At 39.8% G+C, this 17,169-nt stretch overlaps 1 protein-coding gene across 2 annotated transcripts; it reads left to right on the forward strand.

Annotated features, from left to right (window-relative positions):
- Positions 1–264: 264 nt before the first annotated feature.
- Positions 265–15,666, forward strand: arsj (arylsulfatase family, member J). Of its 2 annotated transcripts, none has more exons than XM_005464019.4 (2): positions 265–1,262; positions 13,664–15,666. In XM_005464019.4, exons 1-2 carry the CDS (start codon positions 952–954, stop codon positions 15,051–15,053), a joined length of 1,701 nt encoding a protein of 566 aa, XP_005464076.1. In that variant the 5' UTR covers positions 265–951; the 3' UTR covers positions 15,054–15,666. The 2 variants fall into 2 exon arrangements, with proteins under 2 accessions (XP_005464076.1, XP_005464077.2); XM_005464020.3 differs by lacking the exon at positions 265–1,262 and adding an exon at positions 8,072–8,181.
- The last annotated feature ends 1,503 nt before the right edge of the window (positions 15,667–17,169 follow it).

Below are 17,169 nucleotides of genomic sequence, written 5' to 3' on the forward strand. Positions count from 1 at the left end.
AACCAGTCCTTTTATGTTTATCCCAGAATCCCAACAGTAGATGTTGCATATGCATAAACATATTGCAACCAGACAGTCTCAGGACATTTTGATCGTATGTTGTTGTTTCTATAGTTGAAACAGCGCACTTCAAAACCTTTACTTAGTTTTTTACTTTACCTATATTTTACAAAAGTCCTTCAACTTATCAAATCCTCATTAGCTGTAGTTATGCAGCTGGAAATACTGCTGGTATTCATCCAGTTTTTCTGTCGTCTTCATGCCCTCATCTTGCTAGTCTCACTTGCATGTGATTAAACAGGGTTGAGCATTAACTTAAAATATACTTATTAATTATTCTTTGGGGGGGTGTTTTAATTTTTGAGTTTTAGTTAATCTTTAAAGATTGAGTACTACGAACATAGTTTTTGTAGTTGCGGCTAACTTTGTGTTTGGGGGTGGGGGGGCTAAGGGCTGTTCCTTAGTTGCTGTGGGAGCTGCAAAAAGACAAGGACCTGCCTCCTCAGCGTGTGGATTCAGCCTTCAGAGCGCTGACAGCTTGGAAACGCGGCTGCTCGGTCACAGGATGGAGAACATCTGCAGTGGAGCAGCTGTTACACGCTGCGAGTTAGCTCTGGAAGTCCAGCGCGTCTTCTGACAAAAACTACGCAGCCAGAAGAATGACTGAAGGTGTGCTGCGACAAACCTCAGCATGGACTTGTGTGTCTATCACGGTATGAGCGTTTTCGCCCGCGGTAAAAGGAAAACAGCAGCTACGCCAGATGTGTTTGTTTTCTGGGACCTTTCCTTAAATCCTGGAGCTCTCAGAGGATTGTTGGCGTGGAGAGAGAGACTGAACCCGATTTCCAAGTGTTGCCGTTCCCCCTGAACATGTGCAAAACGCCGCCGCGCGCACACACAGCGTTATGGGCCAACAGTAACCGCCGACTTGGGTCTAAATCTGCCTGAAACATGTTTATCTCGTGGGTACCGTTGAGTTTATTCTTCGGTTGTATTATTTCGCAGACCTGGGGCGTTCAGATGTCGTGGGAAAACTGGAACGCTGAGCTGCATAACCAAGGGAATGAGTTTGGGAAATCGAGCTCTCAGCCACATATCATTTTTATCCTGGTGGATGATCAAGGCTTCCGGGATGTCGGGTACCACGGCTCCGACATCAAAACCCCGACCTTGGACCGGCTGGCAGCAGAGGGAGTCAAACTGGAGAATTACTACGTCCAACCGCTCTGCAGCCCGTCCAGAAGCCAGCTAATGACCGGAAGGTAGAGTGCATTATAGAGAGTTCTCTGCTCTGTTCCTGTAGCAACCATTCGTCGTGGAGTTTAGAGGAGAAACTATAGGCGTCTGGGAAGATCAAGGGCGTGTTTGGTCAGAAATAAATACACTATAGGAAACGATCTCCAGGCTCATGTGCTGTCCGTGCATACAGATCATACAGATCTGTCACGCGGAAAGTGCACTGAAAAAGTGCTTTGTTTTGAGTGAGTTTTGCAAAGTGGTGATAAATACATATACACATTATACTATATTTATTGTTATAATCTTTATTGTTTCTATTACATTGTTGCTGCAGCTGGGGATCAATATAACTACTTATCTGCAGTGTAGCTTTATTTTATAATATTACAGTGTCATATTTTAGTGGATTCGTATCTTAAAGTCTGAAAAATAATAACTGACTAAAGCTTAAAAATTGTGTGGGGTACAAAGTCCGTTATTATAGTAGATTAGAAGTATATCAGCATAAGAGAAACAGCTAGAGTACATTATATTAAAGACATTAAAGTACCTTAACGCACATTATAGTTGTACCCCAAAACAATTACTGAAGTTACATTCATGCACTGGTCATATACATGCTCTTATCCAATCCATGCCTATGGCAAGATTACTCAAGTACAGTAGTCTAGAGAGAAATCATCTTTCAGGAGGAATTAGGCCACCCGACCACCCCCTTCTGGGCACAGCATTTTCCCGTTCTGCATTTTTCTTAACTTTAAAGTGAAGTAAGTCGGTTCCAAGTTCAAGATTACAGTAAGAGTAAAGAATATGATGGTATAAATCTTTTATTTCCAAACATTTTTAAATTTACAAAGAAGACACAAGGCATCATCAGGAAATTAATCAAACTTTGAAGAGCTTTGAAGATTGGCAGATAATTAAATAGTTTGATGCTTTCTTTGAATTGTAACAATTTCATTACTACTTAACTTTAACAGTTTTTCAGACTGTCCACCTAAACATTGATTTGCAGATCTAACTACTGCTGTCTTTGAAGGCCCAACAAAACCCCAAACCAAAAGAGCTAACAGGTCATGGGAATTGACTGTGGGGTACATTTATAGCTTTGGAGTTTATAGAATGTTTTACATTACATTGATGGGTGTCCAAGACAATAATGAGAAGACTGTAGCACCCCTGGCTGCTGCCCACTGCTCTGATCACCAAGTGGAGCCGTGACCTTAGGGTCCATCTAGGTGTAGATTCAGTTATGGTTCCATGCTTCTGATAATGAGCAGGTAGTCACAGATAAGCATGGTGAGGTTGAATATGGGTGAAAGAAAAGCATCCCTTCCTGTGTTGAGACTAAAACATTACATGTCTGTGTAAACTGGATATTCACAAAAGCTCAGAAAACAAAATTGTCTCAAGTCTCACTGGCAAACTTGCAGAGACTTGTCAGGACAAATTTCAGTCACTAAAGGACTGGATCCAAAACATAAGACCTTCTTAAGATCCTGACTGAGTTTTTACAGGTTGTTTAGACTGGTTACCTTGGCCACCATCTGCATCTGAACCAGCTTCATGTTCACCATGCTCGCATTATACACTATCAGTCAAAGGTTTGGGCAACCATTTAATGGTTTTTCCTTATTTTTATTACTATTTACATTGTGGATTCTCACGGAAGGCATCAAAACTACGAATGAACACATATAGAATTATAAAGTAAACAGAAAAGTTAGAAATAACTCAAAACATTTTTTAGATTTTAGATTCTTCAAGATGGCCACCCCTTTGATTACTGCTTTGCACACTCTTGGCATTCTCTCAATGAGCTTCATGAGGTCGTCACCTGAAATGGTGTTCTAGCAGTCTTGAAGGAGTTCCCAGAGATGCTGAGCACTTGTTGGCCCTTTTGCCTTTGCTTTGCGGTCCATCTCATCCAAAACCACCTCAATTGGGTTTAGGTCAGGTGACTGTGGAAGCTAGGCCATCTGGCACAGCTCTTCATCACTCTCCTTCTTGGTCAAATAGGCCTTATACAGCCTGGAGGTGTGTTTGGGGTCATTGTCCTGCTGAAAAATGAATGATGGTCCAGCAAAGAACCGCCACACCATCACACCTCCTGCTCCATGCTTCACAGTGGAAACCATGCATGTAGTGACCATTCGTTCACCTTTACTGCATCACACAAAGACATGGCGGGTGGAACCAAACTTCTAAAATTTGGACTCATCAGACCAAAGCACAGATTTCCATTGGTCTAATGTCCATTGTGTTTTTGGCTCAAACAAATCTCTTCTGCTTGATGCTTTTCCTTAGTTGTGGTTTCTTAGCAGCTGTTTGACCATAAAGGCCTGATTCCAATCCAATCCAATTTTATTTATAAAGCACTTTAAAATGGACCAAAGTGCTGTACAGGAAATAAGTTAAAAACAATAGAATAACAGAAAACAGCAAAAATAAATAACTAAAACACATAATACATAAAAATTAAAACAGCCCTATATTAAAAAAGAAAACAAGATAAAACAGCATAGAATCAACTAAAAACAACTAAAATAAAAATAAAAAATAAAAACCAACATCTCACGTGGTGTCAAAGGCCAGGGTAAAAAGATGGGTTGTGTCTTAAAAACAGGTAGGGAAGTGTCCTGTCTAATCTCTAAAGGAAGATCGTTCCACAGTTTTGGAGCTGCTCCAGCAAAAGCACGATCTCCTCTAAGTTCACGCCCAGTCCTGGGTACATTCAGGAGCAGCTGATCAGCTGACCTGAGAGAGCGGGTGGGTGTATAAGGCTGTAGCAGCTCAGAGAGATAAGATGGGGCTAGGCCATGGAGAGCTTTAAAAGCAAATAAAAGGATTTTAAAATGAATCCTAAAAGAAATGGGCAGCCAGTGAAGTGAAGCTAAAATAGGGGAAATGTGCTCAAACTTTCGAGTGCAAGTGAAAAGATGAGCTGCAGCATTTTGCACCCTCTGTAGATGGGTAATATATGATGCGCTCACCCCTATATAAAGTGCATTACAGTAATCCAGCCGAGTGCTAACAAAGGCATGGATCACTGTCTCAAAGTGCTGCCGTGAAAGAATTGGCTTTATTTTTGCCAACTGCCTTAGCTGAAAGAAGCTAGATTTTACCACTGCCTTAATCTGATTTTCAAACTTCAGATCACAGTGACCCCCAGGTTTGTGACAGTTGGCTTAACATACTGGGCCAAGGAATCTAAATACACATTGGGGTTCTCAGTGGGGCTACCAAAAACCATCACCTCGGTCTTTTTATAACTGAATTTTAAAAAGTTAACAGACATCCAAGCCTTAATGTAATCGAGACACTGAAGTAATGGCTGTGCGGAGTATGTGCCTTTTTTCTTTAGAGGGACATAGATCTGACAGTCATCAGCATAAAAGTGGAATGCAATGCCGTGCTTTCTCAGTACAGAACCAAGAGGAAGCAGATATAAAGAGAAGAGGAGGGGGCCTAGAACTGAGCCCTGTGGGACACCACACAAGAGAGGAGCGGAGGACGACACATGGTCACAGAGACTGACACAGAAAGTTCGCCCAGTCAAGTAGGACCTGAACCACTCCAGTGCCGTGCCCCTAATGCCCACCCAGTGCTCCAAACGAGAGATTAAAATGGCATGATCCACTGTATCAAACGCAGCTGTCAAATCTAAAAGCACCAGAAAAACACAGTCCCCGGCATCAGTAGCTAAAAATATGTCATTAAAAACTTTTAAAAGGGCTGATTCAGTGCTATGAAAGGGTTTAAAACCAGATTGGAAAACCTCTAAAACATTTTGCTTTTCCAGGAAGGCCATTAATTGGCTGTAAACTACCTTTTCAAGAATTTTGGAAAGAAAATGTAGTTTGGAGATAGGACTGTAATTTGCAAGAACCGTAGGATCAAGAGCAGGTTTTTTAATCAGGGGTTTGACTACTGCATGTTTAAAATCTTTAGGGACTACACCTGACATCAAACTATGGTTTACCAGCTCAAGAACCAAAGGTCCAACTTTAGGTAACACCTCTTTTAAGAGTCGGAGAGCAAGTATAGCACAACAAGTCACATCACATGGGACAAGTTTTAGCAATTTTCCTCACTGACTGACCTTCAGTTCTTAAAGTAATGATGCACAGTTGTTTCTCTTTACTTAGCTGATTGCTTCTTGCCTTTTGAATTCTAACAGTTGTCAAGAGGGCTGTCAGCTGTTTAGAAACCTGACTTCTGCATGACACAAGAACCTAACACTAGCTTACGCTAGCTGCAGATATGGCCAAGTACATTGAATAGATTAGAAGAAAGCAGGGAACAATCCGCATCTCTGTAAAATGCTATCCGTCTTGTCAGCCAAGGAAGAAAGTTTAATGGATTTAGATTATGGCACTGAGGATATAATGACAATGGACTATTCAAGTATTCATAATCTTGCATGGCAAGCTTGCACCAGTAGATTAATTCAGAAGGCATTCAAATCTACGAGTGTACAGGGTAGTGATGCAAGACCAAGTTCACTCAGGTCATCAGTCAAACAATCAGTTGTGTTGCTGATAGAAAAACAAGTCAGTGGCATGAATTCTGGTCTCAGTATAAAACAGTTATTCATAACAGTGATGTACTGTGTAAATGGGAGAAGCTATCTTACTTGAGATCCTATCTGACTGGAACATTAACGAGCACCAACAGAACTTCTTCAGAACCAATAAACAAAATTCAGTACCCCAGTAAAAAAGTCACCCTAAGGGCATACATAGAGCTGCACACAGCAAGTGGAGTTTATCACACTGGATATATTGTGCAAGTACAACCATGAAAGAGAATATTGTCCAGAACATTCTGTGACTGCTCACAAAGAGAAACCAAGAAAACTGGCAAAGTGTTATGTCTGCCTTAACACATAGTGAACTTCTGCAGAGTTAAGTGTTTCATCTCCTGACATCATCAATCAGTTTGCGATCAAAAAGAAGTACATTTGAATACTGATGGTAGCAGAACAGATGCTTTGGTGTCATTGCATGCTAGATGGAGGCAGCCAAAAAAGCATAGTTCATGAGAGCATAGTGAAAGAGCTAATGCTATCATTGCTGAGGCACAACTTTGGATCATCCACCCATGTGGGAGTGTCACTGGAAAATGTGGTGAATACACAGCAAAGAGTTGAAGAGGACAGGGCAGTTTGTTGGTTTCACAAAAAAGGCACTGAACTCTTATTGTCAATAGGAGTGAATTATTAATGGCAAGTAGTGTGTTGAAAGGTTGAGAAAATAACAAAATCACTAATAGGTGTTGAAAGCAGTTTGGGATGTACATTGCTTGGACCACTTTCAGCATCAAGTGTCACTGAGACAACTGGCAAACAGCCTGAGAAATACTACATGCCACATTATGAGATAAATTAAGAGTGGTGTTTGATGCATCATTCTGATGTTTTAGGAGCTTTACAATACAATATAAAGTATTCTGATTACCGCCTATTTAAACGGTAACTGCAACGGAATACAGTTACTCATATTTTGTATTTTAAATACGTAACGCTGGCACATGCATTGCGTTACTCCCCAACACTGGATTCCAGTGACAGTGGTGCTGCCTCAACATAGTGACTTAATTACAAAGTTTCACAAATCCAGAGCTGTGGTGACACTGTGCTAGCAAAAGCAATCCTGCTGAGCTACCCACCAGATGACAGTGTTCAGAACCTTATTCAAAGTAAGCTGTGGTGGAATGAATGTGTTTCACTGATAAAGTTAAAAAGGATTGATGTGTTCAAGATGAGGTGAATTCTGAGCTAAGATCTACCTTGTAGGATACAGTATTGCTTACCAGCACTGAATAAGCTGAACCACAGCTAGACCTAGAGAAGTACAGCAGGTTAAAAACAGTACTGAGAATAACTATGGGTTAAAAGGTTCATAGCCAATTCCCACTGTAGTCAAACAATAAAGGGAGCACTAACTCTAGAGTACCTCACCGTGGCAGATGTTTATTAGAGGAAAGTTACCCAAGAAGATAATTTCAGAAAAGGAAATCTTAAACCTGAAATACGAGCAAGATGTCAAGAGAGACTCAACAATCAAAGATTTGAAGCCATTATTAGATGAACACAGACAGTGGGAGACAGGCCACAGTATCCTGATTTTAGTTTCAGCTAGTGACACCCATATGTACTGCCTACCAGTAATAGACACTCTCAGCTTCTTATTCAGTAGTGTATTGTGTGATGGGGTCAGAGATACTCTTTTGCAAGTGAGAGAGATGTACTGGTTGTTAAGGGGCAGATGGTTAGTGTCATTTTGTTAGATTTGCAGGTGAATGAAGGTGAAACTAGCATAGCAAGTCACATCTCCGAGCGACAAAGCTACACAGTCCCTTTTAATTTACAGGGACAGATTTTGCATGAGCTGTTGTATCAGATCAGACAAATTAAAAATGTATTTTAGTTTAAAAGAGATTTATTGCAAGATGATTGTTTTGTGGGTTTCTTTAATCAGACAATGCTAAAACATTTGAGTGAGCAGACCAAGTTTTAAGATTTAAGTTTTTGGAAGTCAATTAAAGAATCAGAGATTACAAGATTTTTCAGTAATAACAGGATCACCTAGAAGTTTATTGTCATGCATGCTGCTTTGTAGGGCTGCTTGTGGGAAAGACTTTTGGGATCTATAAAACAAGTCTAAAGAGGGTCCTACGGAGGGCTTCACTAAACTTTGAGGAGTTAAATAGTTTTCTCATAGGAGGAGAGGCAGTGTTGAAGCCCAGATCTCTGTTCTTTGTATGCAGTGAAGCGTCAGAGCTCCAGTTACTTACACCCTCTCATTTCCTGGTTGGTGGGAGACTAATTTCTCTTCTACCATCTCAGGTGACCAGCAAAAGCCAGGAGGACATGGGTCCAAGATGGAGGTGGAACTGCTGGTGGAAAAACGTCTTGATGGATGTAAAATCTAGTCACAAGTATGAAACTCCTACGCTTACTCTGCTGAATATAGGAGATGTTGTCCTAATTGGACAAGATAGCCTAACCAGGCAAACTTGTAAAAAGGACAGGATAACAGAGTTGCTTCTAGGCAAAGATGGGTACATTTATTGATTTAATGTTCACATTTCTTCAGAAAGTGTGCTGTTCCTTGGGCAGTGTCGCTGGATTAAAAACATTCTGTCAACCTTAACAGAATGTTTTTAATCCAACAACACTGCCCAAGGGACCACCAGCCATCACAGCTTTGCTCAAGTTAATCAAACATCCATCCATCCATCCATCCATCCATCCATTCGCTTCCGCTTATCCTTTTCAGGGTCGCGGGGGGCGCTGGAGCCTATCCCAGCTGTCATAGGGCGAGAGGCGGGGTACGCCCTGGACAGGTCGCCAGTCTGTCGCAATCAAACAAAGGAAGTTAAATGATAACTGGGGATCAGCTGGTCTGGAGCAAAAATACAGCGTATGGGCAATATTAAAACATTGTCAGTGCCACAAGGTAACACTTTCAGTATGTGACTGTTATCTATGATAGTGGGGGCATGGAATGACTCAGCAATGTTAGTTCCAAGAGTCATCTAAGATACACAACATAAGATCCAAGCCGAGGGAGCAATAGAAATGCAGAGATAGTGAGGAAATTAACAAAGAGGCTGCTATAAGGAAGAGCAAAGTAAGATGAACTACTTGAGGCTGACTTAAATGCAGATCGTTAGGCTGAGGCTTCTTATTTGAGCCATGTGTGATGAGAAAGTGTGCAGAAACACTAGGAAAAGCTCCCAGTTTGGGCAGCTAGTCTGCCCAGGAACCTCCTCAACCTCCGTGATTGAAGGAGTCGCCAATTCACTTGCCATGTGGGACCTTAGTGATTGTCAGGGCTCTGTGATTCAAGTTTAATGACATGTATGATTTGCTGGCGTTTTGGCTTAGTGGTTGTGTAAATAAACCCAGAAAGATAGCGTGATTATAGCTGTGTTTGAAAGCACAACTTGCATTTTCCTGGGCAAATACAACAGCTCTCTGTACATGATAAGAATTGGAAGTGAGCCACTCTTTGCTGGAAATATTTATCTGGCTATGTGAGGCTTGAGTCCAGGCAAGATAAAAGAGCCAGCCCCCAAAGCTTTAGATCCTGGGCTTATGCCCTTCTGGTCTCAAGAGAGCAGTAGTTACTGCAGTCATTATTTAAGTCTTCATAAACACTAAAGACTTAGTCCTTCAGGTGCTCCAAAACCTATAAAGTCAAATCGTATTCACCCTCATGTATGTCAAAGAGAAACAACACAGACATATTTTGAAAGTCTTTACCTCCACTCTGTAGCATTTTCCATCAAGACCTCAAGCTGGTTTTACTGATTTGTGGAGCGAGCCCAGGCTGCACTTAGCATGACATGCCAATTACACGGCTGTAACCTTTTGGTATGTGAACACCATCAAACCTGCAGGAGCTGCTTTGGGGCTTTTTAGGGCCAAGTCTTAACGCACATGTATATGTCTAAATACATTTGACATTGTTGCTGAACATTCTTGTTCTTTCTTTTCACCTTCTAAGCTGTATCGTCCAGTTTTCTCTTTTGTTCTGTCGGGACTGATGCAAAAGGCAGAAGGAGAAGAATAATCTTTATTTAAATAGAATTCAAACAGATTGAAGATAATTTAGAGTATTAAAACCTCTGCCTACACACCTCTCTCTCTGTTCAGTGTTTACTTTTTAGAGTATAGTATTATTTTATATTCATTTTATTTTTTTGTTCTTTTTAAATGTACTTTAAGAAGTTTCCAGTGGAATAAAAATTAGATAATGGTAGCATAACAGATGTTTACTTTTATTACGCAAAGATTATGTAGAGGTAGGTAATGGAACTCAGGTACCAATTTATAAATAACTGGATATGAATAACTTGAGGTTATGTTACACGACAGTACATTCCTAAATGTTGGAATCTTGGAAGCTCACTTCTCTTGACAACTTTAAAGAAAAGCAGATGTGAAATAAAAAATATATATATATATGGGGTGATATTTCCCCACATATCAATCATTATATTCCTATATTTTGTCAATACAATGGCAGTAGGAAACATGGTTTTAATCGAACTTCAATAGCACTGTCAATATGCTATGTAAGAGCATAATGACAATGCTATTATCATTGTTATTATTGTTTTGACCCTCAGATTAATTTTTGACGATATATTTTTATTTATTAGGCAGCAAAATTAATTCACATTTTATACCCAGATTTAAACTGGTACACTGGACTTCTCTGAGATGTCAGAAAGTATAACACTCAACCACTAATTTTTCTGTTTAGTAATGCAAGTAACTGTATTTTGGCATCTAAGCAGTAAATCTGAAAAGTCACAGATAACAAAAATTACAAGGACTGCTTAAGGCAGCAGTTGCATAAATCTTACCTTATGCAGTCAGCTAATAAATCCAAGCACTGGATGTAGCTGGGTTACAGTGCTTCACCTGCCTAGACCACTAATTGACAAGAAAGTCTACCCATTGCCATTACTCCGATAAGGTCTGGTATGGTCTCATTTTAAATCCACCTCAAAGACTTGCAATGCCTAGAAGCATCAGATTCAGATATGGGCCTTACTATTATCCTGTAAAGTTTGACATTTCAAAAGTCATGGGAACCGGCTTTGAATATGAGTCAAAAATATTTTCTATGTTATAAAGATTGCATTTGCAATTCCCAGTAGTTTTGGAGAGGGGCCAAAACCACATTTTGAATTAGCAAAGCACAGTCTAAGGCCAAAAGCATAATTCTGCCAGCTGCAGCTGGCACTGAAACACTGGTGATGAAGTGGGTTAGGATTTCCCAGAGGAAACTAGTTACCAGAGATGGTGAGAAATAATCATACAAATATTCTCCACATAAGCAAAATCCTTAGCATCTGAAGAGTATTTACTTCAGCTGCTGGCTCTATGAAACTGTATAACAGCTATAATCCCATCAATTCATCACACATGTGCTCAGCCTAGAAGGCTCTGTGCTTATGATCAAATGGCTGAAAGGTTACACCCATATGCAATGCAATATGCACAAGTTTTTGTTTAATGATAAAATGAAAGATCAGACAAATTTGAAAAGCAGTTCTGCATAAACAGAATGCTGTGTAGCAAGTTAAATGGTGTTAGATACAAAGTCAGTTATTCATTTTACATCTGATTTAACATTTCTCTTTAGAACCACACCACTTTTGCATGTACACTGTAAAAAAAAATTGTACTATAAAAGTATTGTACTGTGTATTTTACAGTTTTGTACTGTTTTTCTAGAATATCATTAAATTTACATAAATAGACTGTGATTTCACATTTCAAATGTAAAATAACATAAAATCACTGTAAATGTAATAAAACATAATTTTCTTGTTTTTTTAATATATTTGTGCTTTAATAAATATGCTTACTTATGCATATTTAGATTGTTAAAATACATTCACAAATGTATCATAATTTCATAAATATTTGTCTGTTATTTGAAAGATTGAACTGTTAAATTCAAATGTAATACTATGGAAAAATATATAAAATGATTCTTATAAACTTTTTTTACATCAAATATATAGGGCAATTGTGGCTCAAGAGTTAGCAGTTTGTCTTGTAATCAGAAGGTTGCCAGTTCGAGCCCCGGCTCGGACACTCTCAGTCGTTGTGTCCTTGGGCAAGACACTTCACCTACTACCTACTGGTGATAGCCAGAGGGGCCAATGGTGCGATATGGCAGTCTGCCCCAGAGCAGCTGTGGCTACAACTGTAGCTTGCCTCCACCAGTGTGTGAATGAATAGTGGAATTGAAAAGCGCTATGTAAACACAATCCATTATTATTATTTAAACCAACTGTTAACTGTATATTTCTGTACATTTAAGTATTATTATTCATATTGCCGCATTCATTGACCTTGTTTATAGGTAATTTCATTATTTAATCACATTAAAATGTTCCTAATTTAATGTTTAAAAGCACTTGAAAAAGGCAAAATCCCATGTAAAATTAGGGCAACAAACTGTATTGTCATTACTGAAAATAACCGTATTTTTATGAGATAAAATTATTTTATGATTTTTATTTTCTGTTATTTTCTGGTATTATTTTGGCGCCCCAGCTGCCGGAATATTACTGTTTTTTTAGGATTTTTTTTTTAAGTGTAGGTCATGTAATAGTTTGTGTTCCAGTTGTGCTATAGCCAGCCAGAAGTACATTTTTATACATCAGGTCTGGTATTTTATGCTTGCAGGGAAGTATCATTTATTTTTTCGTCCAACCATATCCCAGAGATCCCTTCATCCCAATCAATTTGCTACAAATATTCACTTGGACTGGTAGAGTTGTGCAGTGGTTTGTACTGTCTCCTCTTGGGTTCAAATCCACTTCTAGAATTTTAGCTTTGCTAGAATGAATTAAATCTTCATAAATACCAAAGGTCCTACTGTTTCTGTTTTTGGAGGGTGCTTAGCAATAGCAATCTATCCTTTATTGCTTTCTAATTGTCCTCATGTTAAATAGACAGCTATGAGTTTTGCATTTATTCTGCATCCTCTATTAGAAACAAAGCAAAAGTACATTACAGTATGCTTTAAAATACATAGTCCTAAGGATATTAGGCAGGTTTTAGACAAAAAAAGTACTTGGATTTGATACCGAGCTCTTCTTAGTACCTGGTAAGTGATTTGTTTTGTTCAAGAGACATCAAGCAACTATGAAGCAAACTGCTTTCATTTAAGGTGGAGTGTAGCATACTAACGGAATTCAGATATAATAATTTATAGGACATATTACAATAACACTTTGTGTTTTCACTTATTTTTTAAGTGTATAAAGAAAGTGTTTATGTCACTTTGGAAATTTATGTCAAGCCTCCTCTGTGGTGATGTTTTCAGTTGTTGAGTAACTGATTGTGTGGTGGCATATGACGGGGACATTCTTGGAAGTTCTGTGCGTGGAAAATCTGTGTTTTGAGTTAGAACTCATAAACGATTCTATAAAACTCCTGCAGGTCCAAGTTTTTACAAGGTAGCATTAAAAGTCAAATAAATCACCCATCTAAAAAAATTAATTCCCTTGCACACCAAAATTAGGAGTTTATATTTGCACTTAATATCAAAAGTCCTCAAATGCACAGTGTAGTATCTGTTCTTCATTTATCAGATGAAGTACGGTGTGACCTGCTGCCAAGTTGGCTGCCAGGGCACCCTTTGCTACAAATCATAGTTTACTCTCTGGTCTTTGGTCTATTATTTTTGCTTCCCATTACCCATCAACCTCTTTTCACTGGACTTCTCAACATTACCCTGCCCTTGCAGGCCTATAAGCCCTCTTCTGCTTTGGATAATAACATATTGGTGTAAAATTTTCAGTACAGAGATCCTCTCTGTAAAAAGTCGCCTATTGGGGTGTGTTAATATATGACAGTTTATCTCTTTTTTCTTTTTTTCTTTAGGTATCAGATCCACACAGGCCTTCAGCATTCTGTCATCCGAGCTGCTCAGCCCAACTGCCTACCCCTGGAAAATGTCACTCTGCCCCAGAAGCTAAAGAACGCAGGCTACTCCACCCACATGGTAGGGAAGTGGCACCTGGGCTTCTACAAACGTGGATGCCTTCCTACCCAGCGTGGCTTTGACACGTTCTTTGGCTCCCTGCTAGGAAGTGGGGACTACTACAGTCATTACAAATGCCAAGGGCCTAGTATGTGTGGCTATGATCTGTATGAAGGGGAAGAAGCAGCTTGGGAACAGGACCGCGGCTTGTACTCTACTGAGATGTTTACACAAAAGGCTGTCAGTATTTTAGCAAATCACAACCCTCGTAAGCAACCTTTGTTTCTGTACTTGGCTTACCAGGCGGTTCATTCCCCACTGCAAGTTCCTGCTCGCTACCTCGAGCGCTACAAGGGCATTCCAAACCCGTACCGTCGTAAATATGCTGCCATGGTTTCCTGCCTGGATGAAGCCATTCATAACCTCACATTAGCACTAAAACACTATGGTTATTATGACAACACAGTTATAGTGTACTCTTCTGACAATGGGGGCCAGCCTTTAGCAGGAGGAAGTAACTGGCCCTTGAGGGGCAGTAAGGCCACATACTGGGAAGGGGGGATCAGGACAGTGGGCTTTGTTCACAGTCCCTTGTTAATGAACAAAGGAACAAAATGTCGATCTTTGATCCACATTACTGACTGGTTCCCTACACTGGTAACCCTAGGTGAGGGAACTTTAGATGAAGATCTGAATCTGGATGGGTATGACGTCTGGGAAACTATTAGTGAAGGCCGCCCATCACCTCGTCATGACATTCTCCATAATATTGACCCAATTTACATCAAAGCCAAGAATGGATCGTGGAAGGCTGGGTACGGCCTATGGAACACAGCTATTCAGGCTGCACTCCGGGTTGGCCACTGGAAGCTACTAACAGGTGTGCCTGGCTACAGTGACTGGGTGCCCCCACAAACCTTTTTGAATCAGCGGCTCACCACTCGCTTGCATAATGAACGTGTCCCCTGGGACCGAGGTAAGTCCATCTGGCTGTTCAACATTACAGCTGACCCCTATGAGAGAGTGGACTTGTCTCAGCGCTACCCGCATATAGTAAAGAAGATGCTAATGCGGCTAGCTCAGTACAACAAGACTGCTGTGCCGGTATGCTACCCAACTAAAGACCTGCGTTCTAATCCTCAGTACAACGGTGGGGTGTGGGGACCCTGGCACAAAGACGTGAGGGAGCAGCAGGAGGAGGATGAGATGTATAATAACTTGTTCACCAACCATCTCGGTAAAAAAAGATGGGGAAAAAAAACAAAGAACACAAAGTTGAGAAGAGGGTAGAAGAATAGCACATTACATACCACGCTTGTGAATGCCTTAAGTTATATTTACTCAGGGATTAATGCTTCCTGTTTCAGGATTGTGCTGTCAGACATTCTAATTCCAGGTAGTTTTAACTTGACTCCAGAAAATATGAACAAAATGCAGATGGACATTTTCAGAGTTCCTCAAGAGAACAATTAAAAGATCAGTTGTTCAAACACTACTGCTATGCCCAGACACAACTAAGACCTCATGTAAGTGACAAGGGCATTTAAAGAATGTTTATTTTTCTAGATTCTGTTGCATGCTTGACCTGTTGTCACCTTCAGATTTTTCTTATAGATTGACGTTTCACTTAGAGTAGAAAACAAATTTCACTAGACAGTTGCCAGATATATATTTGGTGACAGACAAATATAATAAAACATAGTTCTATTGTGTTGTTGATTGTAGCACTAAGGTACTGTGGAAACAGATGTGCAAGTTGATGTGTGTTGTTTTTTATAAGCATAGCCAGATAATAGATAAATAAGATAATAGAGTTTGTTCCCTTATTCTTAGATGATATCTGGTTGAGCACAAACCAAACTGAATGTGAGACAAATAAACAAAATAAAAGCCCTAGACACAACATTTCAAGTTCTGTTTGACTTGCATTTTACTATATCCTGATTTTGTTTATTCTGCTAACAACTACTTTTGTAATTTGAAAACTTTGTGTATGTTTTTCATGTTTAGAAACTGAAAGGCAGCTTCTGGGTATAGTTATTTATGGAAAATACAGTAATTTTGGCGTTAACAGGTGAGTAAAAAGTTAATTGCTATCTTGCAGTCCTTAAAAATTCTCTGCTTCATCACTTAGAGTGTACTGTACAAGAAGTTGGGATCGAAGAAAAACAACCTCTAAGTACACCATTTCCTAGAAGATCCTCTGTTAACCAGATGCATGGATCTGGTACAATCTGAGGGATCAAAATAGGGGCTTCCCCCAAGAAAGGCTGCCAGGTTGCACATCCCTCCCATGCACTCCAACTTGAATCCCCCTGTCTCTGCACTCAACGCCAACTTATGACCTCAGACTGACTCAATTTTTACAGCAGCATTTGTGTTCACAGCTTATGCTGATATTAGCATGGTTCTTTTGATTCTTAACCCCCATAAATGTGAAGAAGGTGAAGTCAGTTTCAGTTTATGATACTGTTTTTCCTCAGATCATTCACAGTCATTTATGTCTACAGGCAGATTGTACCCATGGGAACAGAATTTACCTGGCTAAGCTCAAATTTATTTCTCACCATAAAACACAGGGGATGGCATCTCGAGTATGTCGAGTTACAGCTGAGAGTATAGAAAATCGGATTCTTATTTTCTCTGCAAAATTTCCCCTCCTGTGGGCCATGGGAACACTTAAACCCTGGATTCTCTTGGAATTCACATTTGCTTTCACTTATGGGCATTAGCATCCCTCTTATGGGAAAAAGAGCTGTAACTAAGCTATAAGGCAATACATCAAGCTGCCATCTCACTTAAAAAATGCCCATTAGTGCTCACTGGGGATGATAGGAGAAAATAAACCTTATGGATGGCAAAACCAGAAAGCTTTGATCTGGCTCAAGTGTGGCAGACGATTTCGCCTTATTGTGATGGTTTCCTTTCAGTCATGGCACTGTATGAAACATATAGTTTAGGTTCTCGCATGCTTGATTGAGGTTCAAATTAGCTGAATTATGTGTAGCCAACTGGAGCTAGCTGACCACTCGGCTGCCAAGAGCTACATGTGAAATACTATGATGCAGCCAGGCTTAAGTTCCCAAAGACAAGTAATGAAAAAGAAGACAGATATCAAGCAGCTGTTATCCAAAAGAATCAGGATTAACACAACATTTATGAACAATCTTGTGACCACTGCACCATGCTTTCACTTAGACACCCAAATAACTCTGAAAAAAGCTAAAGAATGTGGTTTTAGAGGTTGCTAAAAATAAAGCAAAGAGTTACTGTGCTTGTCTTACATGAGGATAAACCAGTAATATCATCTGGAGGCTAAATGGAGTAATTTGTGTACACAGCTGTAAAATGATCACCTGGCAAAAAAAAAGCACTTAGAATAAAACCTGTTATTTTGTTCAGCCTC

The sequence above is a fragment of the Oreochromis niloticus genome, linkage group LG3, assembly GCF_001858045.2.
Source record: "Oreochromis niloticus isolate F11D_XX linkage group LG3, O_niloticus_UMD_NMBU, whole genome shotgun sequence".
Classification (NCBI taxonomy): domain Eukaryota; kingdom Metazoa; phylum Chordata; class Actinopteri; order Cichliformes; family Cichlidae; genus Oreochromis; species Oreochromis niloticus.

Excerpts from the sequence above, each read along its gene's own strand:
- arsj (XM_005464019.4), top strand. The coding sequence starts at position 952 with ATGTTTATCTCGTGGGTACCGTTGAGTTTATTCTTCGGTTGTATTATT. Across the intron at positions 1,263-13,663 it reads AGCCAGCTAATGACCGGAAG|GTATCAGATCCACACAGGCC; the intron begins GTAGAGTGCATT and ends TTTTTTCTTTAG.